General features: G+C 49.0%; 1 protein-coding gene across 5 annotated transcripts in view; it reads left to right on the forward strand.

The window, feature by feature from the left end:
- The window catches only part of STK31 (serine/threonine kinase 31), a 111,897-nt gene that overhangs the window by 20,272 nt on the left and 68,862 nt on the right, over window positions 1-22,763 (forward strand). For 4 of the 5 annotated variants that reach the window (XM_083189201.1, XM_083189202.1, XM_083189205.1 and 1 more), the window contains exons 6-8: window positions 1,355-1,504; window positions 2,425-2,783; window positions 2,835-3,048. In XM_083189201.1, the coding sequence (XP_083045327.1) occupies window positions 1,355-1,504; window positions 2,425-2,783; window positions 2,835-3,048 (723 nt within the window). The remainder of the gene's footprint in view (window positions 1-1,354; window positions 1,505-2,424; window positions 2,784-2,834; window positions 3,049-22,763) is intronic. The other variant, XM_083189204.1, reaches the window with a different exon arrangement.

Raw genomic sequence — 22,763 nt, forward strand, 5'->3', positions numbered from 1 at the left:
GACAAGCTTCTGCGGCAGCGTTGTTCTTCACCTACACTAATCGGGTCATCTCTGCAGCTTTGTTCGCAATGGTACTGAGAATTTATGCTAATCCAGTTGCCACTAATCTAATTAGAGCGACTCCTACTGGTTGCGCCTCTAGTCCGCCCCTTGTGTACTAAGACGCAGCATCAGTCGCACCATAGAACTTCTCTGAGCAACGCTGTGGCTGCTTTGAATGTCCCTCGGAAGCACAGTAAGATGCTGGGACAGTGAAACTGCAAAAAGTCACAGTTGCCGTCTGCTACAGGCCAGCTTGTGACACTCCCACGTTTGACCTCCCATAAACATACATTCTTACGACTGCTAAAACTATTGCGACACATGCACAGTGCTATCAATATTGGCAATAGTATTCACCTCTGAACCAAGTATATCTGATAAAGGCAACCTCTTAATATATGTGTCTCCATTTCTGAATATCTGTCAACGTTGTATAGTCTCCTCAGGCTTGTGTAGATTTTTTTTCTTCATAACGTAGACCATTGAATGATGTGGAGCGTACATGCAAAATTAAGACGCTCTCAGGTGTCTTAGCTTTGCGCGCACCCTGTGCGAGGATGGGGCGGGGATGTCAGCTGCCCGCCCCCAGCACCCACGTCATCACCATTAGAATGTCCAGCGTTTTCATTGGAACGCCCATGAAACGCGTTCCCATGGGTGCCTCCCCCGGCCTGCCGCCTCACGCCTGCACTGTTGTGTGTGAGCACCCAGCGAACACTCTATTCGCCGTGGCCGCTCGCACACAGCGTATGCGCAAAAGAAAAACATTGGTCCCCCGTGCGAACGCGTGGGGGACCGAACAAACCAGTATAACCTCTTGTGTATGTAGTAGCGAATTAAAGTAGTGTACACACGGTGCAATTCAGGGTCACTTTCTATTCGATTTGGACTATTTAGTTCAAATCAAAGCGAAAGTTAGTCTGAAACACACATGTACAGCCGCATTCGATCCCGATGCGGCGGCCCCATGGAATCAGTATCAAAAGCAGAAATAGACTGTGCAGTAAGTCTGTCTCTGCCAAATCGAAAGGAGCAGTATGGCCCCCTGCTCCCCACCGCCATCCATCCCTACCTGCCAGCCGATGCTGGTACCCCTTCGGGTCCTGGCTGCTGCCGATATTAATGATTACATATACTGTATGCAGAGTGCTACCGCTTGCAGTATAGTTTCTCTGGAAAAATGTTAATGTCCTGTGGAATATTGTATTGTTTATGTTAGTTGCATCATATAAGTTAAATGACTGTTGTTACACCACATGTAACTGAACTAAAGAAAATACAGCATTCTACATTTTTTATGTTTTTGTTCTAGTGTGCGGTCACTTATATTGACTATGGAAATTCAGAAATTTTAAATAAATCCAGCATTGTTGAGCTCCCTGAAGACTTACAAATACCAGCTGTGGCACAGAAATATAGACTCTGGGGACTTCAGCTCCAGACAACGGTGGATATCGAACAGGTGAGCTTGTTCTACGGTCACTCTTCCTAACTGCCATGTTTCCTTCTGTACCTAAACCATGTTGCGCTTCTATGGTGGTTAACAGAATCTATGTACCACCTTTCTTATAGTCTCCCATAATATGTAGATCTGACTACTATGTGACTATATTAACTACCTTTCACACCTAGGTGTTAGGAGTGCCTCCAAAAGGGTGACCTTTTTAATGATTATTTCAGATACTGTAATGAAACACCTATACTTTCACGCTTGAAGTACAGGATGCTAGTTATGCGAGTCTGCTGTAAAACACAAGCTCCGATTTCTTCAGCTTGACCAGGCGTTTTTCCAATTAAGTTCAGATGGAGCCAGCTTTAACTTTGCAGCGGCTGGCGATTTCTTTCGCTAGCGGCCGGGTAACGCCAGGGGCGCGCACGGAGCCTGCCGCCTCCCCCGCTGGTCCCCCGACCCGATCCCTCCCCCCCGAACTGTGCAGCATCTCCCTGAAGCGGAGGCCGGCAGGGAGACGCTGCCCAGCCGCCGTGATACTGGGACGCACGGACTCAGTCTCTATCGCCGGCGCTCCCAGTGCAAGTGATCTGGCGAGCGCCGGCCAAGGATGGCTGACGCTCTATCTGTAGGTTCTTGGCGATCTGTCTAGATTTCCCTTTTCATATTCCCTTTTCATATTCGGAGTCCCGAGTCACTGGACCCAGATTAACCCTTTTACACCAACCCGCTGCCTGGGCCAACCAGGCAATTACCCAGCTTTTTGCTACGGTGTAAAAGTGAAAAGTTTCCAAACCAAATACCTTGTTACTATTCTGTTTTGTTCTCAATGCTTTAACGGGTGCTTCCAAACTACCATACTGCATGTAGCAAATATATTTTTTGATTTGATGAAGTTGTGTTATTTATTTATTTGATTTCCCTTCTCCCAGGGCCTGAAATTTCTCTCCAAACTCATAGGTGACAAACAAATCACTGTGCAGCAGAAAGCAATCTACAAAGACGGCACGCTTGTTGTCCATGCTCTGCACGGTGACCTTGATGTTGGAGAGGAAGTGGAACAAAAAGGTTTCGCAGAGAAATGTAAATTTTCCAGCCCTCCAAACGGCCCACGAGAAACTGGGGATGCTTTGGCGAACAACGGAAAATCACACTTTCAATGGGCAGGTAGAAATGTGGAAAGGCTTCCTATGCGTGAGCCAAAAACCATACCTATGTTCAACCGATTTAACAATGAACACAAAGTACCTAACTCGGGAGATGACGGAAACAACAATTTTCAAGTTCGAAGGTAATTCTAAACATCTATACTTCCGTTATGTGCCAACTGCCTGCAAAATAGTTTTTATGTTTTCTATTTTTATTTCTTATGGTGCATTTGGCATAGATTATGCTCTACTGATCCGAATGACGGTAAAAGGGATCAGAGGTGGTTGCTGGATGAGAATAAACAACTGAAGGATGAAAACAAGCAATTGAAGGATGAAAAGGAAATCGCTTTGCAAAAATCGAGAACTCTAGATCTACGTATGCAAAAGATGCAAAATGATATTCAGGTACTTCTCTTTAACATTGTGCATGGTATTTAGTATGGTTTGTGGCCTGACCAAATTTGGTTGTTTCCACCTGAAATTCTTTGTACTTTGGATACATTTTCAAAGCTTTATGTTGAGGTCTTGAGGTGCTGATGCCTCAGGTGCTGTCACACAGATGAGGGATTGTAGTTTAGACAAGGTCTCCAATGTAAGTATTTTTCGTTTAGAACTCTCCTGTCTCTTTTCTAATTAAGTAAACACAATTGACTATTTTCTGAAATTGTTTACTATCCATTTAGAGATCTTTATTGCAGTGTCAGGGGGCATACACACAGGGAGATTTTTGGCACATTTCTAAGCGATCTACCTAAATCATTTAGAAACTAAGCACACATCACACCACATATACACCCCATCGCACATACAGTGTAATCAAGAGCTAGATGGATCGTCTGCATGTGCTAAAGAACACTAGTTAACACAGACCGCCCATACACCTGTCGCTAGGTGTGTATGGGCGATCTAGCCACCGGGAAACTCGGGAATTTACCTAGCCTACATCACTCAGCGTGCAGCCTAGGCAGAAACACTCTGTGTGTATGCGGCTTTAGTCAACAGGTCTGCTTAGGCAGGAAAAATGCAGGATCATATCAAATTGAATCGCAGCAAGAGACAATATAGTGGAAGACCATACAGTAGATCTTTGTTTGGTTACTGGGGAATAAATGCGCAGAAACAGGACTACACAAGACATGGCTTTCTTCAGCAAGAATAGTCCTGTCTGGCATAAGGGATCAGTTATTGGGGAGAAGGGTGTCTAAGCAGTAATGGATGTTATTATTTATGTTTTGGTGACTACATTGTTTTATTTACATCGATCACTTCCTGTGGGGAATACAAGCTTTCTCTACGGTCCAATGGGATACTGGGTTATAATATGGGGATAGAGATCCTCCGCAGGAGAGACAGGCACATTAAAGCTTTCAGTGTGGGTGCACTGGCTCCTCCCCTCTATCTCCCTCCACCACAGTTTAGAAAAATGTGCCTCAGGAGAGGCAGTGCTTTCTGGATGCTCCAGAGTTTTTCTTCAAATTTTATTTAGTTTATTATTTTGGGGCGCTGCTTTGACCAGGCAGCTGTCCTACTTCGAGGGTGTCAGGGGTAGGGTCAGTCCCCGACCTCTTAAGGTGCAGAGCTGACCCTGCTGCAGGATAATCTGTCCTGAGTGGGGCCTGTCACCGCACAGCATTGCACTGTAGCGAGCAGGCCCCCCAGCTGCCGCACACCCCCTGACTGGTCCGAAGACGTCTGTGGTGAGTACAGGTTGGGGGTCCCACAAGGGGACACCCCAAACCGTTCCGTGCGGCAAGATGGCGGCGGCCCTCTTGCAGGGACCGCGCGACCCCCCCCCCCCTCATCACACTGGCATAGGGTGATGCCGCTGGACCACCAGGGATGCCCAGGGTGTTTTTTTAAGCATTTTTATGTGAAAAGCGCTTATGCCAGTTTAAATATACTGGAAGCGCCAGCTCTGTGTAAAGGGGGCGGGGCTTCGCTCAGAGCGGGACCAGGCTCTGCTGGGCGCGCCCTGTCTCTGCTTCCTGCATCTTCACGCATCGAGAGGTCGCCATTACAGATCCTCAGCGGCGTGGTGGATTTGATCTTTTGCAGCAGCGGCAGAGACAGCAAGTTATAACCGCGCAGCAGCGTTGCTTAGCTGTGTTATTTACACTGTGTATGACATATCACTGTGTGTTTTGTGCGTTACCAGCTCACTCAAATCCGTGAGTTAAGGTTTAGGGTGTACTGGTGTCCTCATATTGCTCTGAGTCTACCCCACTGGCTAGTTAACCACTTGTACACACACCATAGTCTCTAATACAGAGGTGTATTACACTTATACTGTGTAGAGTTACAGTACATCTAGTGTGGGTGTTGTGTGTGCGCTGCTGGGGGTGTCCTGTTGCTTCATCATGGTGAAAAAGTTAACATGCATGGTGTGCAGCACAAAGTTTATTCCAGCTTCACAGTCACAGGTTACCTGTGAGCCGTGTATGCTGCCACACCCAGTGGTGTGACCACTCAGGTCAGTGTGGTGCCCCCACAACTTGTGGATGGGTCACAGGCTGATAGTCAAGAGCCTGCCTGGGCCAGCAGCATAAAAACGCTGATGGACTCTGTTGCTTCCCAGCTCTCTGCAAATACGCAGCAGACGCAGAGGGTGCAAAGGGAATTAGCCATGTTGTCTGCCAGGGTTGATATTCTCACCCCTCCCCCTGCTCAGCCTCCAAAGCGGCCTGCTACTGCAATGGCCCCTGACTCTGATAATGATGATGACATCCTTGAAGTGGGAGATGGGGCAAATGAACAGGATACTGTTCAGGAGCAGTCTTTGGTTCATGGTTTTGAGGCTTTAATTAAGGCCATTAGGGAAGTGTTAGAGCTTCCCATGGAGGAACCCTCTGAGGGAGATTCCTTTTTCATGACCCAGAGAAAACAGCCGGTGTATTTCCCAGAACAGGCTGAATTAGAAAGTGCTTTTAAAGGTGCTTGGCAGAACCCTGAAAAGAGGTTCCAGCTTTCAAAGAGGTTTACAAATGCGTATCCCTTTGATCCTGTTGGTAGGAAGAAGTGGGAGGAACCGCTTTTTTTATAATATATGCCAATCCAGTGCCCCCACCCACCTATTTTTCTGCCAGCCCAGAGCACCCTCATTAAAGTGCCCATACGCTACTGTGACTTCTCGCAGCAGTGTATGGCCATCCGATTCCCCTTGAGCCTGCCGGGAACTTCCTGGGCAGCAGGATCGCACGTTGAACGTCTCATGCGGGCCTTTGACATGTGATGCATCATATGCGACCCAGTTTCCCGTTGGGAGGGGGTCTGAGTCAGAAGTTGGATGTGCAAGTAGGTCTTTCCTTCAACTCCGATGCACGGTCCCCCAATTTCAAACACATGTAATTTTGGCTAATTTCACCCGATTTTCTTGGCCCAATCTTTCGGTCACATCGGCCCAAAGTGTATGTGGGCCTTTACGTCACTGAAAATGGCAAGCATTTTTACCATTTCCAGATAGAGGTTATCTGGAGGAATCCTGAAAAGGGGGAGGGTGGCGAGAATTTTAACATGGGGAGGGCAGTGTTAAGCCTCAGGGCCATAGTTTAGACTCCTTTGCTTAAGTGTTTGGAGATGAAATCTAAAAATCAGACTGAGGGGGGTATTCAATCTAGGATCACGGCTGTCGATCCCTGCCGACAGCCGTGATCCTGGCCCGTTTGCGGTCAGCCCGACAGCTAAACGACAGGATTCAATGTCCCGCCTGCCGATCGGCGCAAAGGTGGCGTGGCCGCGAAAACGGCCGTGGATTGTCGATCTGCGGCCGGGATCGCGACAATCCACGACAGCTTCTAAAGTCGGGCCGGTTCTGCCGTGATCCCGCTTCAATGCTGTCACTAAAGACAGCATTGAATAGGGAGCCGCCGCTATTTCCCCCGTCGGAAATAGCGGCGACACATTGAATACTCCCCTATGAAGTGTCATGGAAGTGCATAATACAATAAGATCTTTTTAAACTTAAAGAATATAGCTCTTCCAATATGTGATAGACGCTTGCTAATATACTGAAAGAGCTCCCAGGACTTTGAATCATTGTAACAAACAACTATTCTTGTAGATTAATTATTCTACAGGACCTACATTGTGGCTTTAAAAAAAAAAAAAAAATAGTGTATGGGTTGAGTAGGGTTGCAAAACAAAATGAGGGGAGGTGACTAGAGAGCATCCATTTTGTGGATTCAGAGCCCGCTCTGCTTTAACCCCTTGAGTGGTGGGTTTTGCTGGGGCAGGACAAACCTACCAGGGCAGGTTTGTCCTGCCCCAGCAAAACCCACCACAGAAAGTTGGAAGCCCCCCTCACCTCCGCTCCGGCGTTAGTACACCGGAGCTTCCCTGCAGCCGCTGTCCCCGCTGCCTAAGCCGCCTGTCACATTCAGCAGTGACGTCGGCGGCAGGCTGGGGGATGATCGTGGAGGGTTCCCTTAGCCCTCCTGAGTCCCCCCGAGCCGCGCCGACCATACCCGAGCCTGCTGCCGACGTCACTGTAAAATGAGTGACAGCTGGCTGGCAGACTGGTCAGGGGAGCTCCAGTGTACTGATCGCCGGAGCAAAGGTGATGGGGAGACTGGAAGGGTTGTGCTGGGGGGGGGGGGTTTTAGAGGTGCTGCGCCAGTGGTGCACACCTGGACACCACTGGCGCGCACCTATTCTATATTAGAGGTATGCCCGGAAATTTTCAGGCCATTACCACCCAAGGGGTTAAGCACAAAAATCCTCCATTTGTAATCTGTGACCCCCCCCTCCCCCATGTTAATGAGCTGAAAAATGTTAAATCTCCATATAGAAAAGCTTGAAAAGAGCCAATTAAACCTGTGTACAGTGCTATAAGCAGCCAGGGTTATTGGGGCAGAGAAAAATAAGATCAGGTTTAGAAGAATTTAGTTTTCAATTCAAAAGACTCCTTAGATTTAACAAGAAAAGACGACATAGAAGGGGAGACATGAAAATTTCAACATTTCATCTCCTTTGGTCAAAAGAGGAAAAAAATAAATAAATGAAGAGTAGTGACAGTCCTTCATGGTTCATGCATTTTAAGATAGTTTTTTCAAAGAGCTCTGCTATTTCTTTCATAGGATGTAACACTATTACCTTGAGATGACTGCCATGAGTGAGCCGCGGGGTCCCGATCCAGGCATCCTTTTTGCCCCCAAAAATGTCTTATTCGCAATGCTGCACGAGTAAAATTCACTAGTAGACTGCATTCATTCATTTAATAGTTGACACTTGTATATCTGTGCAACTGAATCTATGTACAGAGCACATCGGAACTTGGCATGGAAAAAAGCGGTCTCCCCTGCAGCGTTGCACTTGGTTTATCTATTCAGACAGAAATTGATGCAAAACATTGGTGCAAGCAGAGTTAAGGTGCAATTGGGTCGCAGAGCGATTTTAGCTTATCGCTCAGCAACCAAATCGCTCAGTGCACCGTTTTCACCAGCGATTTTTAAAATAAATAAATGTTTAAAACTCTTTTTAGGAAAGTTGTGTGGTGTTCTGGATGATGTTTTTGTGCTGCAGGTTTCCCAGATATGCTTTTGTGGGGTAGCTGTTTAGTCCTGCAGGACTAAGGCAGCATACACACAGGGCGATTAAAGTCCCATTTCTCCTTCATCCACTAGGTGTCACTGGAGTTACACTGGGGAATAGAAGGCGACCACAGGGAGCATGGGCACTTTAAATAAAAGATTAGGGTGGCTAACTCCTCCCCTTCTACTTCCCCTCCAGGTCAGTCTTAGTTTGTGCCCGAAAGGGAGCGGACACACATTAGGTGCTCTCTGAGCACTTCAGAGATTTTTTAATGCACATGGGTTTTTTACTCTGCGCAGAGGACAGGCAGATAGCATTACACTATCTGCCTGCTACGTGGGAGCCTGCCGAGGGAGCCGACCGCCCTAGTCAGCAGCGCGCCCGGCTCCCTGGCTGCTGAGACCACCGTCTCGGGAGGCAACGGGCGCTGCCCACCAAAGCACGCCGCAGTCCTCCCCCAGCCAACCGCCGACGGCAGGCACACTGTGAGTATTCCCTGCCACCGCTGCTAGCGGCGGTGGTCAGGGTTTATTAGAAAAAGGCGGCAGCAGAGGGCTTCAAGCCTGGCGCCATGGACGCGAGAGCTGTCGGGCGAGGGGGCGGAGCTACCGCGTGGTACTCCCAGCAGCCCCGGCTATCCCCAGCGCTATCACGCGCGGCGGCCATCTTTTTTACACTGGCGCCGCGGCAGAGCAGACAGAGGGAAGCTCCTGTACCGCTGCAGCCCCACCAAAGGCTACAAGTACATCGCAGATCCTGGTGACCGCCCTGCTATAGCTCTCCCGGTACTGTGAGTTACAGTGGGGGGTTGAGAGCTTAAAGAGAGATAGTTGGGCTGTGCAAAAAAATCAAGGCTATAGCGCTACCTGGCTATATGCTATAGCGCAGTACAAAGCCTGTGGCAGCTCCTTTCCTTCACTATCTCTCCTGTCAGTCCTTCTTACTGGACTTATCTATACCTACTTCTCCCTTGGGTGTGTGGTAGTGTGTGGATTCTGTGACATATTTGTACAATGGCAGGGGGAAGCTCCAAGAAAATTGCCTGTAAAACTTGCAATGCTAAGTTTTCCCCTTCAGCCCCTGGGGAGATTATCTGTGATAAATGCACTGCTACTCCCTCTGGCTCACAGACCCCTGTGGACCCACCTTTCTGGGCCTCACAACTAACTGAGGTTATGTCCCGTTTATCCTCTGAATTGACCCAGTCTCAGAGGGATAGAGAGACCTCTAGGACACAGCAGACGGATTTAACCTCTGCAGTTCAGAGCCTCACTAGGGCCCTAGCTCCACGGCAGGCTGAGCCGCGCCCGTCCTCCTCAAGGCAGCCCCCTCCCTTGCTGAGGAGAAGAGCTTCTCCATTACACTCCCATGACTCTGACGAGATGCCAGACCTGGAAGAGGGAGAATTTGCGCCCCCTGGGGACGACATGCAGGATGCACAAGATGCACAGGATATGTTAGTCCAGGACACACAGGAACCTGCCATACCTTCACAGGGTATTGAAGACCTTATAGAAATGGTCAAAATAGCCTGCAATGTAACAGAAGGAGTTGACACACCTTCCCGTCCATCCCTTTTTGGGAAAAAGGCAAAACTGTCCCCTAATTTCCCGGTAGCTGAGGAATTAGATGAGCTGGTAACAGACGCCTGGAAAAATCCAGACAAACGTTTTCAGGCTCCAAAACGGTTCTTTCAGAACTATCCACTGCTGCCGGAAGGCAGGAAAAAGGTGGAGATTCCTCCGGGAGTCGATTCTTCTGTTTCCCGGCTGTCTAAAAAGACTGTCCTCCCAGTCCCTGGGGCTACCACCCTCAAGGATGTCTCAGACCGTAGGTTAGAGATGACCTTGAAAAACATCTTTTCAGCGGCTGGCGTGTTACAGCGTCCGGCGCAGATTGGTTGTTGGGTGAACAAGGCCATAGGTGTCTGGGCGTCACAACTCTCTGCTGAGGTGAATGACGGTTCAGATCCGGCTACTATTCTGCAGCTGTCTGAACAAATCCAGGATGCTTCAACCTTCTTAATAGAGGCGTCCTCAGACATTTGCGCGGTGGCAGGTAGAATCTCTGCTCTCTCCATTTCAGCCCGCAGAGGTCTCTGGCTGCGTCAGTGGCAGGCTGATGCAGAATCAAAAAGGGCGGTAGAATCCATGGCCTTTAACGGGGATCTCCTGTTCGGCCCGGAACTAGATAGATGGATATCTCAGGCCACAGGTGGGAAGTCACATTTCCTTCCGTCGGCTGCTCCTCCTCCATCTCGCAGAGCTGCCCACAATCCCTCCTTTCGTGCCTTTCGTCCCTCCAGCAGGTTCAGAGGTAGATCCAGGGGAGGTGCTCCTTCACAGAGAGGAACCAGAGGCCGTGGAAGAGGCGCTTCCACTACCACTCTGGACCCCAAGGCCACCAAGCCTACTGCATGACGGTCCTCCGTCCCATCTGGGGGACCCCAGGGTAGGAGCCCGTTTACGGAACTTCGGTTCCATATGGCTCCAGTCCTGTCAGGACGCCTGGGTAAGAGAGCTTGTGACCCTAGGTTACAAGATTCGCTTCAGCAGTTCTCCCCCAGACAGGTTTTTCAGGACCGGTCTTCCTCGTCCTCCAGAGAAAGGGCAACAGCTGCTGGCCGCCATTGCCAAGCTGCAGGACATGGGAGTAGTGGTTCCGGTCCCCGCAGACCAGCGGTCCCGGGGCTACTACTCCAGCCTGTTCCTGGTACCGAAGCCGGACGGCTCGGTACGCCCCATACTCAACCTGAAGGATCTGAACCCATATTTGCACGTGGCCAGATTCAAGATGGAATCCCTTCAATCCGTCATACAGGGCTTGGAAGAAGGGGAGTTCTTGGTATCCATAGATATCAAGGACGCTTATTTGCACATCCCCATTTGGGCCCCGCACCAGGCATATCTGCGGTTCGCGGTGCAGGACCGGCATTGGCAATTCCAGGCCCTTCCATTCGGCCTCTCATCTGCACCTCGGGTCTTCACCAAGGTGATGGCTGTGATGATGGAGGTCCTCCGCATGCAGGGGGTTACTATCATCCCCTATTTGGACGACCTTCTGCTGAAGAGTCGTTCAAAGGACACCCTGTTGGAGCACATTCTTCTCACACAGAAGATCCTCACATCACACGGGTGGATCCTCAACTTTGCCAAGTCCCAGCTTCATCCCACTCAGCGTCTCCTGTTTCTAGGGATGATTCTGGACACCAGCCAGATGCGAGTGTTCCTTCCAGCGGACAAGATTCAGTCCTTGCAGGCCTTGGTCAGGCTTGTCCTGAGACGGAGACAGGTGTCTGTACACCTGTGCACCAGACTATTGGGGAGGATGGTATCCTCATTCGAGGCGATGCAATACGCCCGGTTTCATTCTCGCCCCTTCCAGCTGTCGCTCCTCCATCAATGGTCGGGCTCTCACCTGCATCTGCAGCAAAGGGTGACCCTGTCCCCACGGGCTCGTTTGTCCCTGCTGTGGTGGCTGAACACCGCCAACCTACAGCAGGGGAGGAGGATCGCAATTTGGGATTGGACCCTCATCACCACGGACGCCAGCCTCCGGGGTTGGGGTGCGGTGACTCTGGACCGTCAGTATCAGGGGTTGTGGACGCAACAGGAGAGTCTGCTTTCCATCAACATCCTGGAGCTACGAGCTGTCTACTATGCTCTTCTCCAGGCCAGACCTCTTCTCCAGGGAAAAGCCGTTCGTGTGCAGTCCGACAACTCCACGACTGTTGCGTACATCAACAAGCAGGGAGGAACCCGCAGTTGCGCAGCCATGAAGGAGGTCAGCAGGATCCTGGTTTGGGCAGAGACCCATGCCCTAGCCCTGTCAGCTGTGTTCATCCCAGGAGTGGAGAACTGGGAGGCCGACTTTCTAAGTCGGCGGGACGTTCATCAAGGAGAGTGGTGCTTGCACCCTCAAGTCTTTCAGAAGCTGGTACATCGCTGGGGCTGTCCCCAAGTGGACCTGATGGCGTCCCGCCACAATTTCCAACTTCCCCGGTTCTTCGCAAGAACACGAGATCCTCAGGCAGAGGGCGTAGACGCGCTGGTGGCCCCTTGGCCCTTCCAGTACGTGTACCTATTCCCGCCATTTCCACTGATACCCCGAGTACTTCAGCGGATCCGGAGAGAGGGGGTAACGGCCCTGCTGGTGGCTCCAGACTGGCCTCGTCGGTCTTGGTACACCAGTCTGACAGCTATGCTGATAGACGAGCCGTGGCCTCTACCTCTTCAGGAAGACCTTCTCAGCCAGGGACCCTTCATCTTCCCAGATTTAGGTCGTCTGCATTTGACGGCGTGGCTGCTGAGAGGTCCATCTTGAGGAGGGCAGGTATACCTAGAGCAGTTATACCCACCATGCTTCGCGCCAGGAAAGAGGTTACATCAGCACACTACCACAGGATATGGCGCTCCTATGTGGCTTGGTGTGAGAGGCGCGGAGTCTCTACATGCCTGTTCAAAAAGGCGAGACTTCTCCTTTTTCTGCAGGAAGGTTTGTCGGCAGGGCTGAGGCTGAATACCCTAAAGGTTCAGGTCTCAGCTCTATCTATTTTTTTTTTCAGAAGAAGTTAGCCTTTCTTCCTGAAGTTCAAACCTTCTTTCAGGGGGTGCTTCGGTTACAGCCCCCCATTCGTCCTCCAACGGCTCCCTGGGACTTGGACTTGGTGCTGGAGTACCTTCAGTCCTCTGTTTTTGAGCCCTTGGAGGAGGTAGACCTTCGCTACCTTACTTGGAAGGTCGTACTTCTGTTGGCTCTGGCTTCTGCCAGGCGGGTATCGGAACTGGGGGCTCTTTCTTGTCGCTCCCCGTTTCTACAATTTCATCCTGACAGAGCGGAGCTCCGTACCAGTCTGGCCTTCCTCCCAAAGGTGGTTACGGCTTTTCATCTGAACCAGCCCATCGTGGTTCCTGCCTTTCCAGAGGATTCCCCGGTGGCGAGATCCTTGGACGTGGTTAGGGCTCTAAGAATTTATGTAGCCCGTACAGCTCCTATCAGGAAGTCTGATTCGCTGTTTGTGACCTACGACCCGGTGCGTCGTGGATGGCCAGCCTCTAAACAGACGCTGTCCAGGTGGATTAGGTTAACCATACGCCAGGCGTATGTTAACTCTTCACGGATTCCTCCTGGTTGTATTACAGCGCATTCAACCAGGTCGGTGGGATCCTCTTGGGCGGCTGCCCGAGGGGTATCTATACAGCAGCTCTGCCGAGCGGCCACCTGGTCTAGCTGCAGAACCTTTGTTAGGTTCTACAGGTTTGATACCTTTGCGGCTCCTGCTTCGGTGTTGGCCGCAGGGTGTTAAGCAGTTCTCAGCGCTCTCCCACCCGGGATTGAGGGCTCTGGGACGTCCCCAGTGTAACTCCAGTGACACCTAGTGGATGAAGGAGAAAGAGGGATTTTGTACTTACCGTAAATCCTTTTCTCCGAGTCCACAGGTGTCACTGGACGCCCACCGCAGCGCTGTTCTCTTTAAAGTTGCCTCAGGCCTTATGTCCTGCAAGGGCCATTACCTTGGAGTTTCCTGTTGGGTTACCAGGGTCATATATAATATATATATACTAAGTTAATATGTTACATTGTCTGTTGACTGTGTTTGTTTAAACTTTCAGTGTTTTCTCACTGTTCTTTCTTTCATCTTGATTGAATGATTGTATGTGGTATTAACCTCCTCTTCGGAAGTGTGTTTTATCTTCCTGCTCCCTTCCGGGCACAACCTTTATGACTGACCTGGAGGGGAAGTAGAAGGGGAGGAGTTAGCCACCCTAATCTTTTATTTAAAGTGCCCATGCTCCCTGTGGTCGCCTTTTATTCCCCAGTGTAACTCCAGTGACACCTGTGGACTCGGAGAAAAGGATTTACGGTAAGTACAAAATCCCTCTTTCTAAGCGATCTGACTAAAAAACTAGTTAAATATTTAAGAAGATGGAGGAGGAAGCTCTTGCAGAGTATAATTATAAAAAAAAACAAAAAAAAAAAAAAAAACAGCATTAAAAATACAGGATGCTCACATATATCCATAGTTTAGTGTAATGAGTAGAGACAGGATAATATGCATTTGCATATGTATTTGCATATTTTGCACATTGTCACTGGTTATTGCATATTTTACCTAAAATCTAGTTATGGTGCATATTTTGCCAACGGAGGGCAGTTCACGTATTAGGCCTCGCCCCCTTTCCACCCGCGAATCATGGCTATGCTTTGCCCTGCTGCTGCTGGCCTAGTAGTGTTAGAGTTTGCAGGCCAATATGTGTGCAGTGTGGGAGACCTTGGATGTATGCTACATCTGACACTGCTCTAGGCTGCCAATCCATTTTAATAAAAGTCACTGATGCCATTACGAAGCTCCTGAACCTTTGCCTGCCCCTGGCCTGGGACTTTGCGCCAAGAGAGAGACTTCTGCAGCAGAGGAGGTGGACGGAAGGATTGTGACATCACACGGCGCGGAGGAAACACCAGGTCACAGAGAGTATGCGGTGCAGGGAGAGAGCCTTCCACTGCTCCGCCCTGACATGCTATGCTGATCCATCGGCACTGGAGATGAGGGTCTGTGTAGTTGATGCCAGAAGAGCATAGGGTGCTGCAGTCTGCTGTAAGTGCTAACATAGCACCCAAATTCAAATACGGCCCAGTTACCTCAGTGAATGTGGAATGGTCCTTTTCCACTTTTAAAAATATTTTGAGTGATCAAAGAAGACACAATCTTACTACCGAACTTTCGGAACAGTACCTGATTACGTTTTCAAGAGTAACAAAATGTTAAATAATTGTTAAAGATCAATATGTTATTCTACTGCTTACTAATTGTATGCTAATTTTTAAATAAATAGAATAAAAATTTCTTATTGTAGCATATTTTAACACTTCATGCATATTTCAATCTTCTGTTGCATATTATCCTGTCTCTAGTGATAATTATCAGTGGACAGTTATTTTATTTTCATTACAATCCCCATATATCAAGCCAGCAGACATATAAGAGATCCTGTTGATGAAGTCAGAGGCATGATGTCACAATGCAAGCTCATTGGCTTGAGGCTCATTTCTTTACTGGAACTGGATGAAGGAAGAAGTTCTCAGTAAAGATGGGCTGCTGTATCGGCAAATGCTGTGACAGTGACTTACCTGCGAGTACCCGGGTTTCATTGGACTATGAGGAGGCAGAATTTGTTGCGGATGTCCACATGAGCCGACCGGTGTTTAGCCGCAGAAGAAACCGACGCCTCAAGGCTTGTAGATTTACACCTACCCTCTCCTCGATTGATGAAGAGGAGGAGCCTGAGGAGGCCGCTGAGGAGCTCGGTGGCAGTGGAGATGGAGGCAGAATTCGCCCAGGGAGCTGTGACATGGCATCTGGCACTGGGCATGAAGAATAGAGTCGGAGTCATCAGACATGGACCCTATTGACTTTTATATGTGCTATTCGTCATTGTGGCCTTTATTGTCATCTAGCTGCAGATCTACCGCTGGTCGGTAGTGAGGAGGACGGCACATTCATGTATATTTGTATATTTGTATATATGTATATTTGTATATATGTATTTTTGTATATTTGTATATTTTATTTGTATATATGTATATATGTATATTTGTATATATGTATATTTTATTTGTATATTTGTAAATATTGTACATATTAGATATCTATCTATCTATCTATCTATCTATCTATCTATCTATCTATCTATCTATCTATCTATCTATCTATCTATATCACTATCCGTGTATCCAATGTACAATAAAACCCTGTATAATAACAGAACATGTGCGTGTGTGATGTGTGTGTGACACAACCCTATCTCTCACAGACCCCAGAGGTCTGTGACCTATGTAATAACCAAGGCTACTGACCTGTACATGGTCTCATCTCCCCGGTCACTTCTAATATCCGTATAAATGATAGAAGGGTGAGCACTACCCCAAATAGTGGTGCAGATACATGAAGCCTGGTGAGAAGTGATAAAGTGGCACCAGACAAACAGCTCCCAACTGTCAAGTTACAGGCTGGGTTAGGGAAATGACTGTTATGAGCTGATTGGCTGGTGCGTTATCACTTCACCAGGCTTAATAAATCTGCCCCTTATCCTTAAACCACATTTGACCAGTGTAAGTAGCGCTTCCTCAACAACACTGTGGTTGCCATGGGCAACTTCTCCATTTTATCTACAGTATAATGACTACAGGGTGTGTAGGTCACAGAGGGAACCACGCCGCACACCCTGCATCCCTGCATTATACCTAAAGACTTGCTCATGCGCAGTACAAACACCACCAGGAAACCTGCACATGCTCAGTAGGATTTGGCTGAGTGATCTCAGCTGCACCACCAGAGAGAGAGGAGGCCGACTGCATGGATCCTGCACATGGGACACCTACTCTCTGAGCTCTGTAGCCGCTGCTGCCTGATCAGTATTACATGGTGTCGTTTCTCCCAATCCTTAGTTTTGGAATGTGGGGAAGTATGAAACCGGTACAATAGTGACCATGGACTGCAGGAACATTGATGCTCATTTCTCAATAGGACACGGTTCTTGTCTCCAGTAGTACCACTACCAAAAGGTCTAAGGGAGGGTGTGTAATATTATGGCTGATCCCATTATTTCTGCCTCACCAGCTCAGTTCATGTGTAATAAATGAATGCTGGGCAAATATGCATCTACTCAGACGCACTACAGGTGTTGCCAGGGCCGCCTTCAAGGGAGTGCTGTGGGCACGGCCACTCTGACACCCCCCGACTGCCTCCAGCGCTCAGCGCAGGCTTCTCCTTCACCTCCAGATGCTGGCAGCCATTTAAAATGAGGAACCATCTGGTGAGCCATTTCAGTGTGTAATCTCCTGCTGCCCCACCTTATAAATCAAAACGTAATTCCACTACAGCGCAACTCATTAAAGTTGATGCTTATCCCCTTTTTTTTTTTTCTTTAAACACCCCTGGGGCTGACAGAATCTGCTTGGTTGCTATGGGCAACTTCACCTATTTTCATTTTTAGACTCTTTTGTAATTTTACCCCGTATTGTTTTTACATGCAGGGTAAATAGTAAATACAAGCTGCTTTTGCATGTAGCCCACATATACAGTACTGGGCAGCTTTATTTTTACACTTTAGATTTGAGTTTGGGCCTGTCTCTCTCACATGTAAATCTCCCTGCACATCTCGCATCTGCCCCACCTGCAGGGCAACATGGTTTTATCAAGGTGCACTTACTGTATCTGCATCAGCCCCAAAAAGTGAATTTCCCCGTCCACCTTCAAGGTAGGTGATGTAATGATCAGGTGACATATAACCAGTTACGGCGCTGACACTGGCTCTGTCCATAAGACTTTGGCATGTCTTAGCCCAGGTGGTCCTATATTGTAGTACATGTGGCCCCCAAATGCACTGTAACACATGTACCACAGTATCTCAAAGATATCTGATCACCGATAAATATGTGTGTGCGTGTGTGTGTGTGTATATACAGACGCTGATTGTCAAGCCTGTCTCCTGGAGACGGGGGTGACGCCGGATGCTATACCCTGAACTAGTTGCCTGGCAACAGACATAGCCGGTGGATAGTGGGTCCTGGATACGCATCATGACGACCCTTCCGGTCAGGGGGGGCAGGGAGGGACTCTTTCCTACATACGTTGCTCACTGTGTACCTGACGACCGGGGCTGTGGACCCCCGAAACGTTGTATAATAATAAATTCATCACATTTTGCAAAACCCTGAAGTGCTGTGCTTTTGGAGGGACAACAGGATCTCCATACCACCTACATATCTTATCTGCAAGGGCACGCAGGTCATTTAAATCCATAAAAGGAGTGCCAGTTCTACTTCTACTATATATATACGTTACTGAGGGTCGGCACTCATGCTGATGGTTCAAAGTGCCGCGGTGCCTTCCGGGGTGTTGTAGATATCCAAGAAAGAAGGAGGCGGCACTCACAGATTTAATGGTGTAAATCAAACTGTATTTAAAAAGATGAACAGGGCAACTGATGTGACCTTTTCATCTTTTTAAATACAGTTTGATTTACATCATTAGCTTCGCGAGTGCCGCTTCCTTCTTTCTTGGATATTTATATATAGATTACGTTACCTGGTTGGTTGCTGATTTGATTTTCCGGCGATTGTGCTGAAACGATCCCGTAAGATGATGGGGCTGATTCTGGATCACTCGGCCTCTGCCCCAATGGTTGTGGATTGCGCATTTCTGTACATGTGCAAACCCTGACAGAGAAAGTTCTGTGCGCGTTACACACTCGCTGGGTGGGATGGTAGCGGGGACGGGGATCACCCATCGGAACGCCCAGCGTTTTATGGGCATCCCCATGAAAATGCTGAGCATTCCCATGGATACGTGCCTCGCATGGCACCAAGAGGAATTGGTGGTGGCGCTGGGGCAGGCATTCAGACGGGCAGCGTCTCTGGTGCTCAGTAAGCTGCGGTGTTCCGGCAAACCAGAATCAGGCCCAATGTGTGGCCACACAAGGAGGGGCGATGTATCTTACCAGCGTGTTTGTCAGCATAAACTCATTACACTTCTGTCACCTCCAAGGTCACATGGACACGATGGGTGTATTCCCACACAGCAGCTTTCACCCAAACTATTCCTTTATCCAGCGCAGTTTCCACCTCATAGGACTTATATTGTAAAACACTGAGGTGACACAGCACACAGACAATTATTGTGTTAGTATTTAGTATAAATAAGTTACATGGTTACAGGGTGTATTTACTATTCCATGTTACTTCATTCCTAACAAGATCACTATATCCAATTTGAGAGAGAGAGAGAGCTAGAAATCAGGGCTAAAGATGGCCATACATCTGCAGATCAATTGTCAGATTGGGCTGGTTGGAACAAAAACCTGGTAATATCTGAATGACAGCTTTTGGCAGTTTTCCAGCAATTCAAAGCAAATGGTCAACTGTCATTTGCTCTCATCCATTACCAGGATTTTGTTCCAACCAGCCCAATCTGACAATCGATCTGTAGATGTATGCCCACCTTAAGGGTGGGGGAGAGCATTGTTACAAGTAAGGGGGTGCGGCGTGGTACGAAGTACCTGTAAGAAATATGTTGCAGGTACGCAGTACCATTTACCCCCTGACCCACTGTCAATTCGATTTTTATTTTAACTCTAAATATAATGCATCCGCAGCCCACCCAGCGTTATGATTTGTGCTGTATGCAGCTACCGGCTACTGCTGATTTAGCCTGTCACACTGACAGGCATCAGCAGCGCCGACAGCATGAAGAGCAAGCTCCACAATTGTAAGCACAAGCTGCCCAGCCCCTGTTTCTCATTCCCTTTCTCCTGATGCCACGCCACTATTGTCATTTAGTCACTCTAGCTTTGTGTGACCATGCCCCCTCATGATACATTGCCACGCCCATTTTTGGTGGAGGCTATCCGTACCACCAAGAAAAAAAATTCTACTTGCACCACTGGGGGAAAGGGATGATTGTCACGGGGCCAAGGGATGGAAGGGGTATGGAGTGCAGCCTGCTGCTGCCTGCTAGTGCCACCACCAATCCCGTTTCTCAATCCTGAATCCCGGCATTAAATAAAAATAAAAAAGCCTGGGATTGGCCTCTGTAATAAAATAGATATTTTATTATTATTAACAGTTTCTTATATAGTGCATACATATTCCGCAGCGTTTTACAGAGTATAGTTGAACATTCACATCATTCCCTGCCCCAGTGGAGCTTACAATCTATATCCCCTACCACATTTACATGCGCACATGGACATTCTAGGGTAAGTGCTTTTTCTGCACTAACGCTAGTAAAAGCTGTGATTTATTGGCTTGTCCTTATGTATGAAAGGGGCTGTTAGCGCCCCCCTGAGGCAGTCCTGAGCTTAACGTTCAGGTGCTTTTTTCTTGGTTTTAGTTATTAATTTTTACGTCTCAGGCAATGTATTCTTGCCTTCCCTGATGTTTTTTTTTTTTTTGTATTAAAGCTTTATATGCAACCGGTCAGGGAGACGGGGGTCGCTACCACGTATGGGGGGGGGCTGCTGCGGGGACAAGGGTAGCTGCTGCGATCAGGTCCGGGGGTGTGACTGCTGCAGGCAGGGGGACGGGGACAGCTGCCATGTCTAGAGAAAGCAGCTACAGCGTCCGGGGGAAAGTGAAATAGCTGCCTCGGGCAAGGGGGGGCAGGAAGCAGCGACCGCAGCAGCGTCTTGGGGGACACTGGAAGCATGGAGCTACAGCCGGAGCAGGGGGACAGGGAGTACAACCACGGCCAGGAGGACAGCGACTAGCTACAATGGACAGACCTGGTACGGGGTGCGGCTGCTCCGATCAGAAGGGCGGGGAGCTGCTGCTGGACTCTGGAGCAAAAATGACATTGAGGCGGAGTTGCTGCAGGAGGCAGAACAGGAAGCTGCCCGAGAGGCAGGGGGAGATGTGGCCAGAGGGCACACGTGCAATTTAGAGAGAGGCATTATCTTGGAGACACCAACAAAAAAAACTACAGAAAAGAGGTGAGGTAATGATTATCATTAGGGCGAAAACTGTCCCTGCTTCTCCGCGTTATGCCAGGAGACGTAGGAAACGTTATTTCTCCTTCATCCAAGGGGACACTGAAGTCACTACGCTGGGGATAGAGTGATGCATTGGAGGAGTCGGCACTTTAAGAAATTGAAGTGTGGCATGGCTCCTCCCCCTCTATCCTCCCCTCAGACCTCAGTCTTAGTTAAGTGCCCAGAGGAGTCGGATTCCTGGGCTAGGGCTCCTCTTATAGGGGCTCTGTTAGCTTAAAATTTTTTATTTAATGAAGTGCTTCAGGCAGCCAGAGGACCCTGCTGGCTGCCTGCTATGTGGGATGCCCTCTGGTGGGGTCAGAGCTGCGGCGCACGCGTCTGACCCTGGTCACCAGTGCATCGGCGCTAGCGTTACGGGTCCAGGACTGCGTCACCCGCCGGAGGTACAGGGGCTAACTTAGGGGTGACGGCTGGACCAGAGTACGCGCTGGTCCAGCATGGAGGGCAGACACCTCACTCAGCGCCGCTGTGCACAGCGCGCGCTGAGCGTCGCGTCAGAGGGGGGCGGAGTTTACCCTCTCTGCTGCACGGAGGCGCCATCTTACAGCCCACGCTGCCTCTCCTGCTGGTGCGCCTCTAAGGATCTCCTGAACAGGGCATCAGAACGCTGCTCCGATTGCTCATCAGCCGGTTCACTGTGCTGGGTGAGTGACCGGGATTCCTGCTGGGATTTCCTTTGGAGTGATATCCTGTACTGTGGGCTTAATTCGGGGAAGACAGGCTCCTCTCCCCCTATTACTTTCTTTATCTCCTTCACTGCTACCATTTTCTTGTGTGTGTGTGACTGTGAGCTGGGCAGCGCTTGCAATGGCTGCTAAAGTCACTTCTAAGGCGTCTCAGAAAGTGGCTGTCTGCACCCAGTGCACTCAGCAGTTTACTCAGCACATTAAGGGTGTAACCCTGTGCAAGGAGTGTTATGAGAGAGATGAAGCAGACAAGGCCCCTTCTCCCCTTCTTAATGTGGAGGGGTCACTAGTGTTTTATCCACTTTGGCAGCAGGGGATGCGGTCATTTGGTCGAATGCATTATGGTCGAATGTCATTACATCGAATCCATTAGGTCGAATTGCTAAAAGGTCGACATGATTCTAGGTCGACATGGGAAAAGGTCGAAATGATTCTAGGTCGAAAGGTCATTAGTTCGACAGGTCATTAGGTCGACAAGGTCATTAGTTCGACATTGTCTAGGTCGACATTCACAAAGTCGACATGGGGTTTTTCACTGTTTTTTGAGCCGACATGTGCTGACAGGCGGTATTTCATGCCCTACCATCCACTAGGGCGTGGTGGGAGAATAAAATAGTGTGCCGAGCGTAGCGAGGCACCGTGCCCGACGCATTGCGAGCGCAGCGAGCGATGCGAGGGGATGCAGTGCACTTTAAACTGTGTCCATGTCGACTGTGTTGACATTCAGGTAAAAAAACAGTGAAAAACCCCATGTCGACTTTGTGAATGTCGACCTAGACAATGTCGAACTAATGACCTTGTCGACCTAATGACCTGTCGAACTAATGACCTTTCGACCTAGAATCATTTCGACCTTTTCCCATGTCGACCTAGAATCATGTCGACCTTTTAGCAATTCGACCTAATGGATTCGATGTAATGACATTCGACCATAATGCATTCGACCAAACGATCCCAACCCGGCAGCAGAACTGGCTGCGTCCCGCAGGGACAGGGAGGTGTTACACTCCCATCTAGCTTCTATGGGTTCAGCTGAGCCTTCCTGGGCCAGGGACCTTATCAGCTCAGTGGATTCTTTGGTAAGAGCTACTACCTCTCAACCTGTAAGCATTCCTCCCCCACCTAAAAAAAGGAGTATTCAATTGCTTATATGGGAAGATTCTTCTGGGGATGAACAGGACGATCCTGTAGGAGATGTGGATGTACAGGATGATCCCCTCCCTCAGGCTGATGGGGGGGGATGATGACATTATAGAAGGATCTCAGGGCCTAGAGGCCCTTATTCAGGCTGTTAAGGTCACTTTGAATGTAACTCCCTGTTTATCCCTACCTCAGGACATTGATTCAGGACACTGCTGTG

Source organism: Crinia signifera, chromosome 5 (assembly GCF_055691185.1).
Source record: "Crinia signifera chromosome 5, ASM5569118v1, whole genome shotgun sequence".
NCBI classification, from domain to species: domain Eukaryota; kingdom Metazoa; phylum Chordata; class Amphibia; order Anura; family Myobatrachidae; genus Crinia; species Crinia signifera.